This window comes from Apus apus, chromosome 1, assembly GCF_020740795.1.
Source record: "Apus apus isolate bApuApu2 chromosome 1, bApuApu2.pri.cur, whole genome shotgun sequence".
Taxonomy (NCBI): Eukaryota; Metazoa; Chordata; class Aves; order Apodiformes; family Apodidae; genus Apus; species Apus apus.
Window position 1 is genome coordinate 61,034,542 of NC_067282.1, and position 21,890 is coordinate 61,056,431.

Sequence of the window (21,890 nt, forward strand, 5' to 3'; positions counted from 1 at the left end):
TAGACTTGTTTTTAAAGGCTCCAATATCTCATTGTCAGTCTTCAAGGCTTATGGAGTTTCAAATTGCGCATCAGGGTCCTATCTGCCACTGGTGAGGAGGCAGATTACTTATGCTGCCTGACAAAGATGTGTGTCCTCAATGTGCTGTACGGATCTACTCACTTGCTAGGCTCATTGTTTCCCTTTTGGGTAAATCTTGTGGTCAGTGTTGGATCTTGAATATGAGGTGCTAAAAACCCTTTAGCAGTGCAGTCTTTTTTCCTCAGAAGGCAGGTGATGCTGCCATGGTCAGCACTACCATTGTCCAGAACTAACACACACCCGCTGTTTCTCTGGTGAGCCTCTTGACATTTCTGTTGAATTTGAGAGACATCAAAGGAGGATTCCAACTGGAATTCATTAGGTCACATACTTCACCTTTTCCTTATCCATCCAGTTATACTGCTTTGTTACCCTGCTTGGAAAACAATAAACTTTGAAGGATTCAAGCTCTTAGAACTGACATTGAAATCAAGAAGACTCTCTTTGGCAGAGAAATTGAGATAAATGTTGGGTTTGCCCTCTGCTACTTAATCTAGCTGAGGCTATAGCATTTACTACATTTGCTGGCTGTGATCCTGGATTCAATAAGACTCTTAGTAGACACAGCATCCCAATCCATCACTAAAGTGAGTATCCTGAGTCATGTCCTATCTTGAGGATGTGTCAAAATTAATTCTGCTTGCTAAAATTTGACCACCAGAGTTCTGGCCTCTGTAATCCTGTTTGCTGTCAAGGATCTCCAAGATCCCTTTTCTTAATGCTGGAACTGCCAGGATGTGGTCATGACTTTTGGATCTTCATGTGCTGCTAAGTGGCCATCCAGCAAATTGGTGGTCTAATCGGGGGAGGGAGTTTACTTATTAAGAAAAAAACACTTATAAAAAGAATGTGCAACATTTTGCCCATAATTGTCTTCAGAAGAACACATACATGAATGAACTGTGCTTTCTGGCTTGACATTGATGCAAGATCATCTTCACCCCAAGGCCTCCATTCCACCTGTTACACTGCTTAGAATTGAAGTTGAGTGGCTTATGCTCAGCTCTGTGAAAATGTACCTAAGTGACATCCTAGTTATTGGTGGCAGGCCAACATGCCACCTGATGATGGTGCTGAAGTTCTTGAATTATTTGAAGTATTTCTTCCATCCATAGTGACTCCTGAGCTTAGTCATAAAGTCTTATTAAAACAATTGAAATAAATGTCCATGTTCATGCATTTTCTGTCTATTGAGTTAATCTTTCTGATGACATTTCTGTTGTTGGGAAGGCTTTGTGTGCTTGTATAGCAGTCTGATATGACTTCTAGCCTTATCCTAAGTTTTCATCTAGGGCTGTGAAATCCACTGTGGTAGGATTTATTTCCCCCAAAACATGCCTGTCTGCTGGGATGTTTATTTGTTTGCTCAGAGTAGTGTATGTAACAAGTTTAGGCTTGCTTCACCTTGCAGATGCTTACCTCCATGGGATTGCTATAGAAATCTGCCTCAGCTCTTTGGAATATGGTAATAATCTCCATGTCAGCCAACAGTTCAAGTGGACTTAAGACTGTCTGCTCCAGAACTGAGAAGCTGGCTCCACCAGTAGTGGAGGGAGCACTAGGCTATATTTATACCCTCCCCCTGAAATCTTCAATTCAAGATGTGGAAGAGTTGGCCCTTTTACCAAACATGACATTGTTACAGGCTGTATTTCTCTACTTGCTTTCCATGTCTGTTTCTGAGACCAGCCTAAAGGTGAATGTGCCCATGATACACAGAGGAGGGGAAAAAAAAAAACGGGAGGGAAAAAAAAGTGCTACTTGTCCCCCCATGTACATCTGTGCGCACATTTGGATTTCTTTTTTTGGCATGATGTTTCATTCTGCCATTTCTCCCCTTATTCTGATATTCTTCCGCATTTGCAGTTCAGTACTTGGAAGGGAATTAAGAAATAAAACGGGGTGTGTACCTGCTGACTGGGTAGTACTTGTATAAAAATCTGATGTATTTGAAATATGTTTCCATTGGCAATGGAATGTGCACATGGATAAAACATTGTGAAGTTACTGCAAGTAACTTCTGGGCACTCAGGAAGAGAAGATGACTCTTCGTTCTTTACAGTTGTTCTGGCTCTGGAGTGTTATGGGGCAGGGAAAATTAGTGAAAACTTGTCTTGTGTTCAAATAAGAAGTTACAGTATCCATTTACATGCCTTATGCTTTAGAAAGCAAACTCTTGTCCTTCATCAGAAAGAAATGGGTTGGAGAACTGCCAACTATTATGGATTTATCAGGAACACCACCACTAATTTTGTTCCTCTTTTTAAGACCTTTTATGAAAAAGGAATGAGCTCCCAGACATAGTTATGTTTGCTTGCACAAGTTCTTCATATCCTAGGAGGAAAAAATGGACATATTCAGCTGTAAGATTCTTCCTCACTGACTCCAGGTCTTCTCTCAATAAATACAATTTTAATAATAATAATGATAATAATTATAATAATGATGATGATAATAATAATAATGATGATGAAAATATAGACACTCCCTTCCCCCACTAAAAACAGGCCAAACCAAAACAGAACTAAACAAAAAAAATCAACAGCAACATCATAGCAATGGGGTTTGATAAATTTCCTTAATTATTAGATTATACTCAGCAGTATTTGACTTTACCTGATTCCAGTCTAAGTGACTTTTCTAGTTCAAGTGACTTTCGGTGTTTGCAAGTGAGAGTCATGTGATTAAAACTTACATTTTCTGTTGTAGCTATGGTCTGTGCAAATACTGAATATCATGTTCCTCCCACACTGATAGTCCCTTACCATGTCATACAGAAATGTTAAATGGCTAGCACAGTGTATTTTACAGTCACTGTGCAGAACACTAGACTTTTTTTTTTCCCCCTGCAGTATTTTTATGGCTTTCATTAGAGGTGTGTTTTAGTTCAGATTCTGGATTGTTGGCTGGTGTGGAAGGAAGAGTTTATAAATTGAAGTGCTCATGCATTGGCCATATACAATGTAATTTAGTTGGGAATGTTTTTTGTCCTAAACCCCTCCAAAGGAAAAATTGTTGGGTAATGCAAGTGCTGTAATGATCAAGTAGGTAGTGTTAGTAGGTATGTTAGGGCTTTTTGTTTGTTTTTGAGAATACGGTCTTGCAATTAAATCTATTATTAACTCAGAAAGTTATCATAATAAGATAGTGGCTTTAACCTTTGAAATACTGTTTTCTTTCCTCCTAGGACTTCATGTTTTCCCCACATTTGTCATATATGAACTCACAGTCTTACTATTCCTTACATTGTCTGTGGTCATAATGAAGGTATTTTCTCTTTTTTATCCTTGAATAGTCTAAATAATCTTTGCACTGTTTGCCCTAACAAAAACTGTGCAAGAACTGAATATCTAATGTAACAGAGAATATTGGACATTTAATCTAAGTGTGTATTTGGAAGAATCTTACCAAGTAGAATATGGTTTGATACAATGTTCTTAGATTTTTTTAAGTTTGTATTTAATATTGAAAGTAAGTTATGCATGGAGAAACTTCTATTTATCTGGCTTGGATTTGTGACAAAGTTATCAAGTGTTTTTGTTATAATAAACACAATACTACTTTTAACTGTGCAACTTACATATTTCCCTTTTTGACATTAATACAGAAGACCACTAGTTTATATCCAGAATTATTGTATTTGATGCTATGTATCTTACAATGTTCGTACTATTTTATTTATTGTACTTCCTGTATTTAAAAACAAATTCACAACAATCCAAAAATGTTTTTACAGTTTGTCTTGGCAGTGCTTGTCCTTTCTCTAATTCTTCCAAAGACCAGCCAGTATATCAAGTGGATTGTCTCAGCAGGACTGGCACAAGTCAGTGAATTCTCTTTTGTTCTGGGAAGCAGAGCACGCAGAGCTGGGATCATATCTCGGGAGGTAAGCTGGTCTGTAGTTATTAACTTTGGGTTTTTTTGCACCTGAACAACTTATTTGGAAATACCAATACACTGCAATTTTGGTTCATCTCTCAACTGTTAACAAATAGAATCAGCCTATGCAAAGAGAGACATGTATGTCCCTGATGGGGTTCTTAGTTCTAGTTTTTACTTGTTTCATATTGTACTTTAATATTAAATACTGGTTTTACTTTTAAATAGCTTAGTTATAAATGGTTTACCTTAACTGCTCTCATTTACTTCTTTATTAACTGAGCAGTAAGTTGTAGGTAGCACTAAGACTGTGAAGCCTTTGCTTTCAAAATCGTGATATAGCTATAGAAGGTGGTAACTCAGAGTATCATAGAATCATAGAATCCTAGGGGTTGGAAGGGACCTCGAAAGATCATCTAGTCCAACCCCCCCTGCCAGAGCAGGGTCACCTAGAGTACATCACACAGGAAGGCATCCAGGCGGGTTTTGAATGTCTCCAGAGAAGGAGACTCCACAACCTCTCTGGGCAGCCTGTTCCAGTGCTCTGTCACTCTCACAGTAAAAATTTTTTTTCTGATATTCACCTTAAACCTCCTATGCTCCAGTTTGTATCCATTACCCCTTGTCCTATCACTGGTCATCACTGAAAAAAGCTTAACTCCATCTTCTTGACACTCACCCTTTACGTATTTGTAAACATTGATGAGGTCACCCCTCAGTCTCCTTTTCTCCAAACTAAAGAGACCCAGCTCCCTCAGCCTTTCCTCATAAGGGAGATGTTCCACTCCCTTAATCATCTTTGTGGCTCTGCGCTGGAGTACAGTATCTGAATAAGGAAACACCAGTAAATAAGAACTAGAGAGTAAATACAGTAAAGTGGAAATTGTCTTGATATTTAAACAAACAAACAAACGTGTAATCTTTATCTGCAAAGCTCGTTCATTTAAAATCCCCTGCAGAACAACCAGCTTTTCCAGTAGTCATGGAAAATTCCCCTAGGATAGAAACCTTAAACTTAGTTTTATATTGAAGTTGTGAGAACATTGTTTTTTTCAAGATGAAGTCTGCTTTGTGAAATGAAATAAATGATGGCTGTAGAGATACAACTGACTTCACTTTCTAGTGCCAGCTGCCTTCCACCCCTGTATCTCAGCTCACAAGAATACTCTGCTGGCACACTGACATTCCATTGTGTGAGCAAGTGGGCTGTATAACACTGGAACCAATTCCCAATAGACCACATGTGAAAAACTTACACAATGCTGTTCACTTGTATAGGTAAAGGTGATTCATTTTCGTGTTCACTCCTGCACATAATTAGGAGTTATAAATATTGTATGTTTGTATAGCGTTTCAAGATACCCGTACATGATCACAGAACCAGTTTAGGGGGACCACCCACTACGCTTGGAGGCCTTTAGGCTTTAACTTTTTTTTTTTTTTGTGACAGCTCTCACGTTATTACCTACTCTGTGTGTTCCTAAAGCTCTGAAATTTTCAAAAGTAATTCTTCTGACACCTCAAAACTACCTTCTGCTGCTGTTTCATAAGACTAATTCAGGCTACATAATTAAGATCTTTCCTCAGATGATGTATGTATTTTCAGTATGACTGAAAATTATTTTTGTGTGCTTTTTTAGCATAAGAAATAGTATTGATCTTTTCCATTATTTCATTAAACTAGAATAGTTTGGGTTGGTCTATTTTCTTCTTGTTCTGCTTTTTTCTTATAAAGTGGTATTTGACTTTTGACCTTTTACCAAATGTTGCACTTTCAAAATGTAAATCTTAAATACATGTGTAAATAATTTTTTCCCATAAGCTCATAATGTTGTTTTTGCAATTGTGTCTTCAAACCAGGTAAACAGAGAATTAGATTGAGTGTGCTTCAGATTAGCTTTTGATTAATTAGATTGAGTTAGCTTTTGTAGCTTTATATGTAGATGGCTAGGAAGACAGGTGAAGCCTCCTGAAAATACTGTCCAGAGAGATCTCCTCAAACTTCTAGTCACTTAGTTTAGCGTGTAACTAAGAGAATTAATGGCTTTTGTTTGCAATTTTCAGGTCTATCTTCTTATTCTGAGTGTGACTACTCTAAGCCTTTTACTTGCCCCTGCCCTGTGGAGAGCTGCAATTATGAAATGTGTTCCGAGACCTGAAAGACGCTCAAGTACTTGATCAGATTTGCACATATACAAGAATACATCATTCTGCAAAGAATACCTTCATTGCTCATTGCATTTCTATGCACTCAGAAAACAAGAGGTTTTGAGTAGTCAGTCCTCTTAATGTGCACTTGGTTATAAGCCTTATGCTGACCTTCAAGCAAAACAAAATTCAATATTAAAAGGTAATTATATCGTTTGAATTGCACATTTACAAAACTTACTTTCTCTCTGACGGATGAGAATATGCCAGAATGTTTGTCCTGATCCAATCAATTATTCAGAGCATAAATTATTTTTTTAAAATACAGCATCATGCAAACTGTGTTGATTATTTTTTGCCTGAATGTGCCTTTTAATTTTCATCCTATTTTGTTACTGCTGGTTCATCGCCAGATTATGTTTAAAAAAAAAAAAAAAAAGAGATAGATATATTATGGTGCCTATGGTATCTTCTTTCACTAAATGACTTGAGTCATTTTCACATTTAGGAGTTTAGTATACTAGTATAAAATTAATCACAAAACCCACATCTAACAGTGAGTAAAAGTGTAGTCCTCTACACAAAGAAAAGGTTTAACTGTTTAGCATCAAATTGTTTAAAGCAGTCAAATACATATTCCAAATGATACAGCCAATATTGTATATTTTATTCCAAATTGCAGCATATAATGTATTTTCTTATAGTGGTAACTTTTATTTGTGTTAGTTCTTGTATTTATTTATAAATTTGACTAAAAGTTGACAATAAGAAAGGGCATAAGTTATATTTGAAGACTGACAGTTGTCACCCATTCTTTTTCTAACTGCTGTTGCAGCAATTTTCTACATTTTTTTGTGTGTGTTTTAAATCAGTAATAAATTTGGTAAAACTGGGAAGTCTAATTTCAAGCAGACGTGAAAAGTTCTGTAACTTTGGATATGATTTGACACTATGCTACATTGGAAATTATTTTAAGTAAATTAATTTGCACAAAACTAGGTATGACAGACTGGATGTGTATTTGGAACTTCACTACTTTATACGTTGCGTTTACATGGAATAAATTGTTAGTCTCTTTAACATATCATTATATTTTTAAAAACAGTGATTTGAATGTGATCTTCAATGTAAGTGTTTTGTTCTTTAAAACGTTATATGTAGCCAGATAAGCCCTGTAAAAGCCCATTCTCTAATTGTCATGGAGAAGGCTCATTCATAGACTGTAGTCTACTCTGATAAACAATTTAAAAATAATCTTGAGATTTATCTGCTAAAAGCAACACTATTAAAGGTATATTAACTCTTTAGACCAGTGTTATACAGTCATCTGAAATAACTTTGATACCCACAAAATGGTTAGAAAATGCATGTTATGTAGGTTTAAAATGCTAATTAAAGTGAAAGCTGTCCTCCAACTAGCAAAACGAAGCTTTGGATGGATTTGTGTTCTTTATAGCTCTTTCCTCTACCATAGTAGCCTCAATTCCCTCCTGTGTTTTCCCTGGCACCTGCTGGGTTTGTCAAAATGCAGTTTGGACTTACCTGGAATGTGTGTATACTGTTAGGACAGGGTAGGGTTCATCATACTTGAGTTCCTGCTCACAGGATGCAGGGCTTTCTCTCCAAGCACTGATGCTTCATAAAGGTTACAGGAATCTATGGCAATTCTGTCTTTCCTTGAATGGTTTCAAAATGTATTGAGAAACAGTGACAAATGCAGAGGAAAATGCTGCCGTATAAATAAAATAGTTTTTTTAATAAAATTGATCTGTAACAGAAAATAAACTTGAAACTGGTTTGTTAGTGTATTTAAATATTTTGTATTCAAAACACGGAAATAATTAAACATCTTTATGGTACCTTTTAACAATCTACTAGCTGAGACCATTCATTCTTTTTCAGGTGCCTCACTAAAACAATTTGTTTCTTAACTGTACTAGGGAGAGAAATCTGACTCTATCCACTGACCTATCTCATAGTTTCTGCTTGATATACAGACTTCTCTCCTAAATGCCTCATTTTGCTTTTGAAAGATGCTTATTTCACATGTTGTGTACCACCTGTGTTTCAGGGGGAAAAAAAGGTAACTGTGACAGACTGTGGTAGAGACTTCTGTATGGTTTCCATGATGTCTCTTAGTTAGCCCTTGAAACTATTACACCAAGCATTACAGCTGTGATGAGTAAAGATTTTGTCAAACTAAATTGCTGTGGCTAGTTGTACTTCTCTGGAAAATTCCAGTTAGGACAGTAGGAAACACTGATGGTTTGTGTCTCTTAAAAGAAAGCAAATACTTTCCTGATTACTTTCTAAAGAAGTTGGGTGAGGAGTCCTTTTGGTACCATGTCCAAAAAGGAAAGCAAGTATCTAGATATCTTACTGGTTGCCTCATCTCTGTTGCTTCTTTCAGAAATAAATTCTGCTTCAGTCATGCCTTGGCTAGGCTCGAGGAGAACTGGGGAAAGAGAAATACGAGCCTCATCTGAGTATTAGTGTTCTGTGCCTCTTTGTTGACATAGACTTAGATTGCCTGATTGAATATCAGGTGTAAGTTCAAATTACTCATCTTATTGGGACATAGCTCATTGTAAACAAACTTAACATGTTTGCCACATAGAAATCTAGAACTATATTGAGGTACTGTAAATGTTTCCTGAAACACATAAAATGGCTCCATGCATGATTCCGTGTCAAAATGGGGTAGTCTTATGATACAACCTTAGGATAGCAACAACAAACTTTATTCCTGAATGATTGATCAGTCATTCCTGTATGGAAGATGAGGAGAATCTTTCACAGTTGGCCCACTTAGATATAATTGCAGCTTTTCAGGAACCTTATGCTTTTACCTTGGAATATTATCTTTCTGTGTCAAGTGCATAAGATTAAAGCAGAGATAGGGAAGCCCTGAAATCTACTGATGTGTTGAACGTTTGCTGAAGACCAGGTGGTCTATTCTGGAAATGTTTGTTTCGGCTTGATAAACAGTGGTTCTATCTCATTAATTTATCTAATGCTCAACAACATTTAAGTACAGAAAAGCTGATACAGGGCAGAAACTTTTGAAGTCATGAAAGGATATTTCTGCAATGAAGTTGAGCTTAAGGGATTGGAAAGGAAAGGTCTGCTCTGTGCTTGAGCAGCAACTCATTCAGCATACTTGTTTTGGGGTGGTGGGTTTGTTTGTTTTGTTTGGGGGTTTTTGTTGGTTTATTTCAGGGATGGGTGTAACTGGTTGCTTGTTTTGTGTGGCTTTCTCTCTGAAAATTTGAGTTCTTGCATGTTACCCCTTAATTGCTACTCTGGTTATGGTTCCCTAGGAGGGTGAAGGAACCAAAACAGTTTAAAAGCTGGCAGTGTCAGCTACGCATATAATTTGTGAGTAATTTCCCTGTCCTCTGGGTCAGTTTGGTACATGTGGACCCACTGCCACCCTGTGCTCATCCTGTACGGCTCATCCCATATAGAGCAAGCTGCTTCAGTTCTTCAGAAGGAATATGTATCTCCTGGAAGCTGTGAGGTAGCTTCTTGCAGTTGTGACTGACATGGCTCTAGGACAGCTCAGAGAATGCTAGTGGCCTGGTCCATGGGGCTGCATAGCTTTTTAAAAGCTGTATGAATTCATATTTCCTGTAATCCTGGAAGATGAGGAGAGACCAGCCTCAAAATACCTTGTATTTTACTTGTTTTACAGTTGGACATTCTCTGCTTTGCAGGCAGTGAGGTATGAATCTTGTGTGCCAAAATCATGCTGTATGATGATGCCTGATGGAAGGTTTAAGAAACCTAGTGTGGTCTAGCTGCCTGTTGGAGTGAACCCAGCAACAATCTAACCACAAAAGCACTCCTGGGGTTTGTCTAGGGAAGGAATCTGTAGTTCTGCTCAGCAAGCAATCCTGGCAGGGCTCCAGCACATGGGCAGTACTGAAGGTGGAGGAAACTGGACCCCTGAGTGACAGGAGGCAAGCCAGGCTAACAGTGTTAACAGCTTTGTGGGAAGCAGCAATAGCTGATGAGGAGCAGCAAGTAGCAGACATCCACTGTTAAGATGACCTGACAACAAGGGAGCCAACACAACTAGTGAAGCGAGAAGGAAGAGCAGCAAGACGTCCTCAGGGCTGGGAGATGTGTGGCCCACCCCACCCTAAAGATAACAAAAGGCAGAAGAGAAAGACATGCCTCTACCAGCTTCACTTGGTAGGTGGTGCTGCTTTGGTTCTCCCACTGCCTCTGTTGAGTAATTAACTACTGTTGGGTGGGAAAAACTTGACGGTAAGGACAGTGGAGACTAGGAAAATCTCCTGACTGCTGGAGACAAAGAATAAACTGGACAACGGTGTGAGCAGCTTAGGGAAAACTGATCCTGCCTTGGGGGACAAAATCTAGATCAGGGAATGGCAACACTTTCAAGGTCACAGTTCCAAACTGTATTTTTTATTTCCTAAAATAGAGCAGGAAATTGAGAATTGGGAGATGCTGCCTCCCAATGAGGCCAGATGCTGACAAGCTTGTCAGCTGGTATTCAGGCTTTATTTAAACCAGGAGCTCCAAAGAAGGCATGGCTTCCAGTTCTGAAGCAGGTAGGTCAAAACATGACCGTGTGCATGTCCTCTGGCACTTGTGATTGGTTTCTCTTTATATACTAGCTCACCTCTGGAAACAGTTTCCTTGTGCCTGTCCCCCAGTTCTGTTGCACTGATGCTTGTTTAAAGGTGTGACTTGTTCTTTTCAAGCTCTTCTTTACAAGGAGGAGGTGGGTCACAGAAAACAGTCACAAACTGGAGTAGCCTTTCACCATTACAATCACAAAAGTAAGTCTGGAAGCTCCAGAAGGCCTGAGAAAGGCAAGCTCAGACATCAGAGAAACACTGAACATTTTTGCATGGGTACAAATACTTTAGTTATGAGCACCTCTGCTAAAGAAAAACAAAACACCTGGGAGTGAGTATGCTTGGGCAGTTAGTAATGTGTCAAAATAAATGCTACCAAACCAGGATGCTCCCTCTTGCTTGTAGCTTGTTCAGGTGTCTCCTGAGAAGCACAAGGAGAAGAGAGGTTTACAGGGAAGCATGGGCAGCACAGCAGTATTATGTGACAAATGTAAATAGAAGAATTAGAGGAATTTTAAAAGGTGCTCTTCAATCTCTTTACTGACTAGGGTCAAGAAAGCATCCATTTGGATTTTTGCAGAGAAGCTGTGTAGTTTCCAATAGCAGGTTGTGACATGGGGTTCATATTCTGTCCTTTGCTTGCCACTGGCCCTCTGTTCTGAAAGTTAGTACAGTTACCTTAGTTCCTACACATCACAGTTGCTAATTAATTTTATTTTTTATGTCTATGTTTCTGTCAATTTTGCTTTGTATTAGAGAAGGTAGAAGGTTTCTCTTTAACCGGAGACTTTTTCAAAATGGCACTAGCATCATTTTGAAAAAAAAAGCGCGGAGCAAATGCTTTGTATCTTAGTGCAGTTGTGTACTTCTACCTCTATAAAAGCACGTTCACTTTCTTGTAGTCCCTTCATTCTGGGACAGACACACCCTGTTTAGGGTGCATCCCTGGAGACTGCAGGAGCCTGTGGTAGTTAGGATAATGGAACTGTTTCTTGCTACAAAAATTGATGTAAAAAGGGGGAGGAGTGTGGGGTGTAGACAGGGACTTGAGATACATAGACGGTTCAAATGCACAGGCCAAGGATCTATCACTTGGAGTGCAGAGAGCAGCACCACCAACTGGAGGAGCTGCTGCCTTTTAGGAAGCATTTTTTCCTGCAGCTGAAGTGCTTCATGGTTTTCGGGTGTCAACTTCTTGCCTCTTTCTAAAAAGTTAAGCACATTTTCATTATCATCTTGTTTTCCCGATGCGTACTGCCATCAAGTTTAGTCGAGAAAGAAGAATGGGGAAATGAGCTAGCAGCTGTTGTCAGAGCAGGGTACTGTGTGAGCAGCCGTGGAACCCCAGAGCAGCGAGTGAGGAGGTTATTATCAATGAAAAACTTCCAAGATCGCCGTTGATGAAGAAAATTAAGGTAGCTCGTGTTTCTTCACTAATATAAAATAGAACTTCCCCAACATCTTAAAAAACATATATATAAATAATTAAAAAACGGAGTCAGGTATGAAAGTAACAAAATGCTTAGTTGACTGATGAAACGCACCTTCCCCATCATCTGTGCCTTTCGTTTTGCTGTACGCTGGCTCTGCTGGTCACGTCTTTCTTTCCTGACCGGCCTTCCTTCCCAGGCATCACCAGGAAGCGGCATGACTTCAGAGCAAGAGCAAACCTTTGGCTTCCTTTTCCCCTCTCCGTCGAGTTGCGAGCAGCCCCGTACCGCGCGGGCCCGCGGCTGCCCACGGGAGCGCCTCAGCGAGCCCTGCATCCCCTCCTGCGCAACCCGCCGCTTCTGGGGCGCGGGGCTGCGCCTTCGCTGCGGTTCCCACCAGGGCAGCTGCGCCTTTGTAGCCCCCGCTACGCGCGCGGGAAGGCTTTTTTGGCCAAGAATTGCATCATTCTTGCGCAATGACCTCGCCCAGCCCCGCGGGACCCAGCCCGCCGGGGGGGGCAGCAGCAGGCCCCGCCGTCCGGAGGCCCCAGGCGTGGGGAAGGCTGCGCCTTCCCTCGTGGGCCAGGCCCGGCCCCAGCCGGACGGCGGCGGCCGCTCCACGGACGGTGACACCGCCTCGCCGCTGCCGCCCGCCTTGCCCAAGCCGCGGCCGGGCGGCACGCGAGGGGGAAGCGCGGGCAGGATGCTGTGGCAACTCGGCCGCGCCGCCCCGCCCTGCCCCGCCGCCACCGCGGCCCCCGCGCCCGCTACAGCAGCGAGGGCGGCAACCGCCCGGGCTGGCCCGGCGGGACCCAGGTGCGGGGCTCCCGCCAACCTGCCCATCCCCGCACACACTCCCCCCCCCTCCCTCCCTCTCCCGCCTCCTCCGCCTGGCGGGGCGCGGCAGGCAGCTCGCGCCGGCCCGCGCGCGCCGGCGAACACGTGCCCGGCGGCGGCCGAGCCACCTGGCGCCGCCGCTTCCCGCGCGCCCGCGACGGGCGCCGCCGGGCGGGGAGTCGGAAGGCGCGAAAGTGCCGCGCATGCGCGGGGGGCCGGCGGCGCGGGCGGGCGGTTGGCTTGGCCGCCCCGCGTGTGCCCGGGCCAGGCACGCTGCACCCCCGTGACGTCAGCGCGCAGCGTCACGCCGGGGGGACGCGCAAAAGTGTAAGTTTCTATTTATTTTTTATTTCCCTCCCCACCCCCCCACCTTCCGCACGGCGCGGGGGGGGGGGCAGAGGGGGGAGATGGCAGGAAGGGCGGGAATGGGGAAAAAAAAATAAAATAGGAAATAGCGGTGGGGTCGCGCGCGCGCGCGGGGAGGGACCGCTGCGCTCGCGCCCGCCGCCGTCGCCACCCTTACACCCCCCGGGCAGCCCCGGGGCGGGCAGGTGTGCGGGGCTGGGAGCCCGGCGGGCTGCCGGCCCGCGGGGGCAGGGGCGGGCTGGGAAGTGACAGCCCACCGGGGGGAGCCCCGCAACCCCCCCCCCCCCGCACGCCCCGCAGCGCGGAGCGGGGGGCGGTCCCTGCCGCTCCCCCTCCCCCCCCCCCCCTCCCGCGCCGCTGCCGTTGGGGCCGTTGGTCCTCCCCCCCCCCCCCCCCCCCCCTTCCCCCTCGCTGCCGCGCGCCGGCTGCCTCCGCCCCCTGCCCCCTCCCGCCGGGCCCGCGCGCGCCGCCGCACATGTGCAGTCGGGCGGCTCCGCAGCAGCGCGGCGGCGGGCGGGGGGTGCTCCCGCTCCGCGCTCCGGGTCCCTGGCTGCGGGCGGCGGCGGCGGGGGATGGAGCCGGCTCTCTCTGCCTTCGGCCGCTCAGGTGCGGGCAGCCCGGGCCGGCCCGCCCCGCAGCGGGAAGAGGATGAGGAGCAGCGGGAGCGGGGGGCGGGGGACAGGGGGTGCTGCTGCCGCCGCCGCCGCCGGCGAGGCGCGGAGGCTGGGGACGGAGGCTGGACCCGCCGCCCCCTCCCCCCGCCGCCGGCGGTGCCGCCTGGCGCGTCCCCCCTTCCTCGTGCCCCCGCCGCCTCTGAGGCGATTAGCGCGGCCCCTCGCTGCCGGGGGGAGGCGGCGCGGGGCTTAGGGCTTCGCGCGGGCGGTGAGGCCCTGGGCGGGGGGCGCGGGGTTCCCGGGGCGCGGTGGCGACTGCCAGGCTCTGCCTCCTGCCGCGGCCCGAAGAGGAGGAAAGGGGGCTTTGCAAGGCCCCGGGGGAAGCTGGCCCCTGGGGCCTACTTGCGCCTGCTGCTTGAAATGGGGGTGGGGAGGAGGAGGCCAAGAGAGTGATCTCTTCCCCCGCCGTATTTGCCCGCGCCCTGCTCTGCGTTGTTGCAAGGGGCGCAGCTGGACAGGGGCCCGGCCCAGCGTGGGCTGCCGGCTGCCCTGCTGGGATCGGGTGGGTGCGGGGGGAAAGGCTCCGGCCGGGGAGAGCTCAGCCCCGCTGTAGGAAAAGGAGTATTTCCCACATGTGAGCGTGGGGTGGGGGGCCTTAAGGGGGTGAATTGGTGATGACAGCAAACTTCTTTCTCTTAAAAAGGTTTTTTTTAGAAACTAAATTGCTGGTGTTCAATAATTTCAGTTGTGAAAACTTTTCCCTCTCGTTTTTACAGCTGGTGTTGTCTTTCCTTGCTTTCTAGAAAATAGCATCGTTGTCTCTGTGTCCTGCAGTCATCAAGATTTTAAGACGACTGGTTTCTAGTCTTTGGTATCATGGCAAAAGATGTGAGTATACTTCTAGCACATCATATGTGGAAGCATAGCTCATTGAATATTTTTGTTATTATTACATAAACCAGGTCATGCTTTTTGATAGCTGGCATGAATTAATATATGAAATTTACTTTATTGATGTTGTACGTCAAGCCTAGGCTATGTTTTCCTGTAATACTACAGCATGAAATAGCTTCATATCTGCAGCCATTTTTTTCAGAGTAATTAATCTGAAGAATTCACTATGATCATAAAAGCACTTGAGCCATTGGCATTATGTGTATTCACACTGAACACTGAAAGAACCTGGTTTTGAGTTGGATTTAAAAAAAACTGCACATCTTGTTCAGATCATGGGGTTGGTGTTGCCTACTGTTGTCAACTAGCATTGCCTTTCTGGAGTTCAAGGAGGCATCGTACGTTCAAGGGAGTGAAGATGGTTCTGCCTCCATGTGTGTTCATTGTTTTGTCTCTGTCTCCCAAAAGGTGGTAGTTATTGTCTGTAAAAACAGACTTTAATCATAGACTTCCATTACCATGTACATTAAGGTTGGTGACTTTGATTCTACAGCCTACCTCTTGAACCATCTTTGCTCTATACCCATTCCAGTACTTTTTTAAAAAAAGTAAACAAGTTCTGCATTTTAGCTGTAACTCACTGTTAGTAGCTAATATAATTTGGCTTTCATGTTTTCTTAAAAATAAGACAAGATACTGCTCTGTATTCAAATTAGAATATACCTCCCTTTCAAAAAAACCCTAAAAACCGACAGCATACAAGCTAAGGAAAAAAGATACAATTTCTGTTATTTAACAGCAGGCTACAATCTAATGTAAACTGTTGTAGTTTTCAAATAGAATTTCCTTGAAATAGTGGTTGCTTTAACAATTAAATCTTCTAGCGAATTTTAGTAGTTCTAAAGCAACTGGAAAACATCTTAATTTGTGGTGAAGCAACTGAAAGTACGTAGTCACTCAAAGCTTGCTTGGAAGAGATAAGGGTGGCCAAGTACGTTACAGATAGCAGAGTTCAGGGAATGAAGCGCCATATAAGTGGGAAGAAAATTAAAGACGAATTTTAGACTAGGAGATGAAATTGGAACACTTGGAAGTAATTGAGATACTAAAGTAGGTTTGTTCAGTATTAGCTTCTGGGAGAAAGATTAACTAGAGAAGTTGTAGCACCTGGAAATACAGATTAATATCCTAGAAGGTCTAGGAATACAGAATGAGAATAAGACACTTAAAGAGTGAGCATAGTTTTTGAAAGCTTCAGCGTATTCTAGAGAAGAAGGTAGTTAAGGGAAGAATAGCGTACATGGTAATGAACTTCAGAAATAGAAGAAGCTGCTACAGATAGGAAAATAAATTACTTTTAGTATCATTATTACAAGAATTAATAAGCTGAATTTGGAAGAAGGAAAATCTAGGTTATGTTTTAGGTAAAATTTAAAGTGTACTTGAGCACTGAAACAGGGTAGCTAGCAAGGGTATGAATCTTAATTGAAGGATTGTCTAACCTGTTCTTAAAAACCTCTACACATACTTAATCATGCCTCAGGGCGGAAAGATGAACTGCTTACCTTTTTGCAGACTATTACATACCCACCATTACATGATGTCTAAAATGTGTAGTGAATGCTGGGAAATTTTTTAATTCCAGGTCTGATTAGGGCCATGTTAGGTTTGACTGAATGCTAGAAAATAGATACTAATTGATATAATACTCTCTTGATTTTCAGAAGGGAAAATAATTTTTCCCATATTTTGTATCCAAAATCTCAAGTTCTTTTCCTAGCAAGGTAATGGAATTAGTCGTGGTAGAAACAGTATCACTACATTTCTGGGCACTGAATCTATGACGACCTGCACTGGTATAAATCTAAACCCTCAGACATGGAAATACTGCTGTGATTAATGTTCTGTAGTTCTGCCATGTCACCTATCAAGTACGCTAACTGACTGAAAGGTAGTGAAAAAGATAGCATAGTTGATGAATGTCCCCCACCCCTTCCTTCCCTTTTTCTCAGCAGAGCTGAGATAGCTAAACCATGTTAAGCGCTGTGCTGCTCCGATGCAAAGTTTGGGCTTCAGGGAGGCATTCACATGGCCAAGCATGCTTTGGTGTGCTCCGGGTTTGGTGTGTGTCCCCATTCTTACTCAGTGCTGCTTGGGGCCCGTGCTTGCTCCAGTGATAGTGAAGCAGGCAGCTCTGCAGAAGAGTGAGGTATGGAATCTCTGCAACACAACAGGCTTCTACATAACCCTTCCACCTGCTGGAGAAGAGCACTTTTCCTTTTGTTGCTCACTTCCAGCTCTTCTGATACCTTTTTATAAAAGCTATAATTTGAAAAGACCTGTTTTAAAAGTCAAATACATGTAAAAACTCGCAGAGTGAGACTTTACTGGACAAATGAACAAATGGGGAGCATGATGGAGAATACTGTCAAACCCAATCAAATGTTTTTGTAAAGGATTAAATTATAACAGAAGTGCTTATCAGGTAAGCTGACAAGAAAATGCTTGTGAGCTATTTGACCCAGGTCTAAATTCTGTTAAATACTACTTTTAAGTGTATTCCTCGAATGCTTTTCAGAATGTACAATAAAGAGAAAATAAGAAACAAAGCACTGGTTTTTTTGCAGAATACTCTGATTTCCTTGCAGTGGTCAGGAAGCTGTGAAGTGAGGAAAAATATACATTTATATGTAGCACCTTAATTAAGGGCCTGCAGGTGGAGTTAGAGAGTGTAATAATAAGTGATATAACTGGATAAGCTGAAAAATAATAATGGAAAAAGAGAAAAACTAGCTTGTGAAAGTTAAAGTATCTGGGTGTATATTTAGCAAAAAATTATATAAAGGGTAGGGGATCTGGAACTCAATAAATGTAGAGGGGGGGAAAAAGAAGCGAACTTATTTTACAGTGTGGTCTGGTAGTAGTAATGAACATAGACATCTTGGTTTTATGCAAGTGAGCATTTTGTGGAGCTGAGAGGCAATTCTAATGGCAAGAGACACATTGGCCATGGAATATTGCTATCAATTCAGGATATTTTAGTTGCTAGAAAGACTACTTTTTTTGTAATTTAAAGGAACAATGAAAAAAAACCATGTATGGACAAGTGAACACCCTATTGCATATCTCAAGGACTTTTGTATTTTGGGAGTGGGATCATTCTGTTACTTGCCAGAGGTTTAATGACAAATTAATTGAGGTCGATAGAGTTGGATACAGTTTGACGTGTACATTTGCACTGCATGGGAAGTTTCTTGGTGTGAACCTGGTAGTCATCACATGCAGACAATCTCCAGAAACTCCAGCTCAACCAGTATTCCTCTTTCTGGTTAATCAGTGTCATTCGCTAAGGCTTTGCTGAGTCTGCTGTAAACTCTTCCACCAGTTACAAATGTGGCACCTTCCAGGTATGGGCTGGAGAAGCCAAACGTATGTGCTGAGATCCTTGGCTGCCTTGTGCTGCTCACTGGATTCATGGAATTAATAGCCTGGTGGGGGGTACAGTACCCAAGCTGAAATTGTGACCTGTCCATCCTCGACATGCTGAAAACTAGGCAGGATGCACATCAAAAGAACAATCAGGAGTCACTGTAGAAATAAAGTAAATTTGGTAACTTAATTTTTTGTCTTCTAACACAGTGTAAGACTGAAGTTTGCTTGCTGGCCACTTTTGTATTAAGTTATATATTGGGAATTATCTGTAAATTAAGACAGTAAATACTTTTAAGTATCAGTGGTTAACATACCTTCCACCACTAGAATAACAGCTTCTGTAGTGTAGCTGAAGATCCAGCTTGTGGTGTTACTGTAGTTCTCCTCCTCTTAGTTATTTCTGTTGCAAATAAACTGTTGAGGCTTCTCAAGCAGGCATAAAGAAAGATAAGTTTGTGGCTCTTTCCTGAAAGATCCTCTGTTAAACAGAACTGAAGAAGCATGAGACTGTTGCAGGGACTGGGTCTATTAGAGGGGATAGTCCAATGTGTAGTGTTACAGCAAGTATTGAGGAGGAAGGGGCTAGACAACAGGAATGAGTAAGATTCCTTCTCATCTGGAAAACTGTATCTCTCAAAATAGGTGAATTACCTAAATGAAATAATCTGTGTAGTGGTAATTGCTTGTGATTGTTTCAGTTATTCACCATTATTGCATGGAATGTTTCCAGTCATTAAAATAAAGTAAAAAATTGTTCATGAGGAACATGCAGTTAAAAGCTAAGTTGCTTTTTCAGAGTTTTTAAACTGATACACCACTTTTAACCTTCAGAATTTATCACAGATTAAAATATATTTCTTGAGAGGTATTTACCTGGTAAGCTCATGTGTTTTACTTTTCATAGGTTGCTGATGATGGCATTGGCTTTTTGAAACACTGTGTAAAATTATTTTTTCATTTATGTTTTATTCTATCTTATATTTTATTATCTTCGCCTGGATTACTTTATGACATTTTTCTTTTATCTCTAGTTTGCATAAAACTTACTGTATATTTTTAGTATTTCGTGGTGCTTATATTAATCCCATTGAGTAGCAGCTATGGCCCGCTTATCTAACTTTGCAAAGGAAGCCTTGTGTAAATCTGAGGACACTATGTAAGAATTCCTGTGTTGCACAAAGTTTGGCACCTGATCTAACACAGTGTTTAAAAAATCTAGAGATGTAGGGATTAACATTGATGGTTTATTTTAATTGACTATTCAGAATATGTTCAGATATGTGGTTTATTCCAATTCATTTATTTAACAGGACTAATAGGCTTAAAGAATATTAAAAAAAAAAACACACATCAAACTGATCTACTGCAGCTTTGCTAGGTAGGCCAATAGGTCTGCTAAATTTGGGGAAAGACGTAGATCTGTGCTTTTGTGTATTTTGCCAGAGCACTACAAAAGTTGCTCTTTTTGATAGCTTTTGTGTGGTGGTGCTTCATCATCCTTGTGTGGTCTGAAAAAGTTGCGTTTGGGATGGGTCAAAAAGAGACTAATGGAAATAGAAAAAAGAAGTATTTTGGATCTTTTTTACGCAGTGCCCTTTCAATGCCTAGAAAGTGTTGCAAAGTCTTCAAAACATTAAGACTTTTCTTAAAATACCAGGATGTGTTTCTCCTTTTACATTTATTTTTGGTTATGTACTGGGAATTTCAGCGAGGCAGAGAAGTTTTCAGTGGATCTCAGGTGGTTCATGCACGTTTTTTGATACAGTTTTAGTTCAGCACCTCTCAGTAGCTTGGTCTATTTCCATTAGCCTTTGGTGGGTTCTAACAGGTTCAGAAGTTTGCAAACTGGAGATTAAATATTGTGCAACTAAGTCTTTTAAAATGGCATCACAGTCTGGGATTTTGAATGCAAATTTTTTTAAAAATATGCTTTTTGGAAGAAGACAGTGATCTTTAAGCTGTCCTTTTTACGTTCCAAATACACAGTTTCCCCTTTTTAAACCCTTGTTTGTGTGTATTTAAAAGTCCAAAACCAGCAATTCAGACGTTGCCTGCCACCTTCGCAATTTATTTGTGTAAATTAAGCATTTTCTAGCAGCCTTCAGGTGTTGTAACTTCTTTATTAATTGTATGTGTAATTTAATAGTAGTGGCTCTATATAGATATATATTTGTAATATTATTGAGTAAATTCACTGTGCTGACAACACGCTAAACAGAAATGCAGCTTTTAGAAGTTAAGTTACTCTAGGGATCACTTATTTTGGTGTTTGTATTTGCTTGGATAAAATTTAATGGGGATTTATTGTAGCTAATTAGAAGTGGGAGGAAAAATGGGCCAATCTTTGCTAACCATTGTCTTTATTGAAGTGGTTCTCGGATAGTGAACAACTTGATTTTAAAGGTTGACAGTGATCCATCTCCCCAAAAGCACTGCTGGCTACTTCTCTGGTGTTACATTACATTTGCTAAGCGTCTCAATATTGCATTACGGGTTACACAGACTTGCTTGAAAATTACATTGTGGGCTCCTGTAGTCTTATAATACACTGATAAGGAGGTTGGTGAAGCAGATGATTTCAGAATGAGTCCTGTTCAACATTTCTTGTTGATGCTCAGATGCTGTTGAGTAAACTACTATAAAGATTGAATTTGACTGGAAAAAGAAAAGTTTATTTAGGTAAAATTTAGAACAGCACCAGGAGCTAGGCAACTGTTGGTACCTCTCTGCATAGGAGTATTTAGTTCAGGAGGACACAAATTTTTGTTTGGTAGAAGTGGCAAACCAGTGCCTTGGTCATATTGACCCTAGGAATCTCATATGCAATTTTGCTTTATTCTTAGAGCTTTGCAGTTAGTTTTGGGAACATAATCTTTAAACTTTGCAGGACTGTATCATTTGGGCATCTGAATTACTGTAAGAAACAACACAGTGTAATGATTTTAACCTATAGTATTTTTAATCTTTGTGGCAGCTTAGACTGGACCACTGTTTGACTCATCTTCAAAATTAATTCTTCATTTAATTTTTGCTAAATTCTAGATGTCTTGCTCTGTTCAGAAAGGACAGCCAAGAAAGCTAGTGATCTCGACATACTCAGCAATAAAGAGACTTCAGGTGTCATTCTGTGTATACTCTGTGTCCAACGTTTTTGCAGTATCAGTGGAGCCTGTATTCAGACCAAGGATCGACAGCCAACTGAGCTACCAACCTGTATTTAGTTTTCACCTTCACAGTTCTGTATGATCTGAATCTTTAATACATGGTACTTTGGCTATGTCTTGCTAGTTAGGGTGCTAGTAATTCAAACTTATTTTTTGAAAGCTTGTTTCTATGGTATAGGTCATTGCTGAGTGGTTGACACATTAATCTTAAAGATGCTGCCATGAACTGAGGATGTCGTATGATCTCTGTTTCAGAAGAAGGCTACTGAGACACAGTAAAATAACACATCTAAGATAGGTTTGGACTACTATTGCCTAACTTTGAAAGTTATTTTATATTGCTTAATACAGTAAAGAGGAGTTCTCACTGACTTCATTGGCAAAATGAAATTCAAATGTTTTAAATTTAGAGACTTTTTTCATGCAGTCCTCTAC

At 41.9% G+C, this 21,890-nt stretch overlaps 2 protein-coding genes across 6 annotated transcripts in view; both read left to right on the forward strand.

Moving 5' to 3' along the window:
* Window positions 1-7,905, forward strand: part of TMCO3 (transmembrane and coiled-coil domains 3) — a 34,218-nt gene extending 26,313 nt beyond the window's left edge. The window contains exons 11-13 of one of the 2 annotated variants that reach the window (XM_051623729.1): window positions 3,269-3,348; window positions 3,818-3,967; window positions 6,025-7,905. In XM_051623729.1, coding sequence (XP_051479689.1) covers window positions 3,269-3,348; window positions 3,818-3,967; window positions 6,025-6,138 — 344 coding nt within the window. In that variant the 3' untranslated portion in view covers window positions 6,139-7,905. Of the gene's footprint in view, window positions 1-3,268; window positions 3,349-3,817; window positions 3,968-6,024 lie in introns of those variants that run through there. The other variant, XM_051623735.1, reaches the window with a different exon arrangement.
* Window positions 7,906-13,224: 5,319 nt separating this feature from the next.
* The window catches only part of TFDP1 (transcription factor Dp-1), a 43,175-nt gene continuing 34,509 nt past the window's right edge, over window positions 13,225-21,890 (forward strand). For 2 of the 4 annotated variants that reach the window (XM_051623746.1, XM_051623772.1), the window contains exons 1-2: window positions 13,849-13,957; window positions 14,769-14,853. In XM_051623746.1, the coding sequence (XP_051479706.1) occupies window positions 14,842-14,853 (12 nt within the window). In that variant the 5' untranslated portion in view covers window positions 13,849-13,957; window positions 14,769-14,841. Of the gene's footprint in view, window positions 13,313-13,848; window positions 13,958-14,741; window positions 14,854-21,890 lie in introns of those variants that run through there. The other 2 variants (XM_051623762.1, XM_051623752.1) reach the window with 2 other exon arrangements.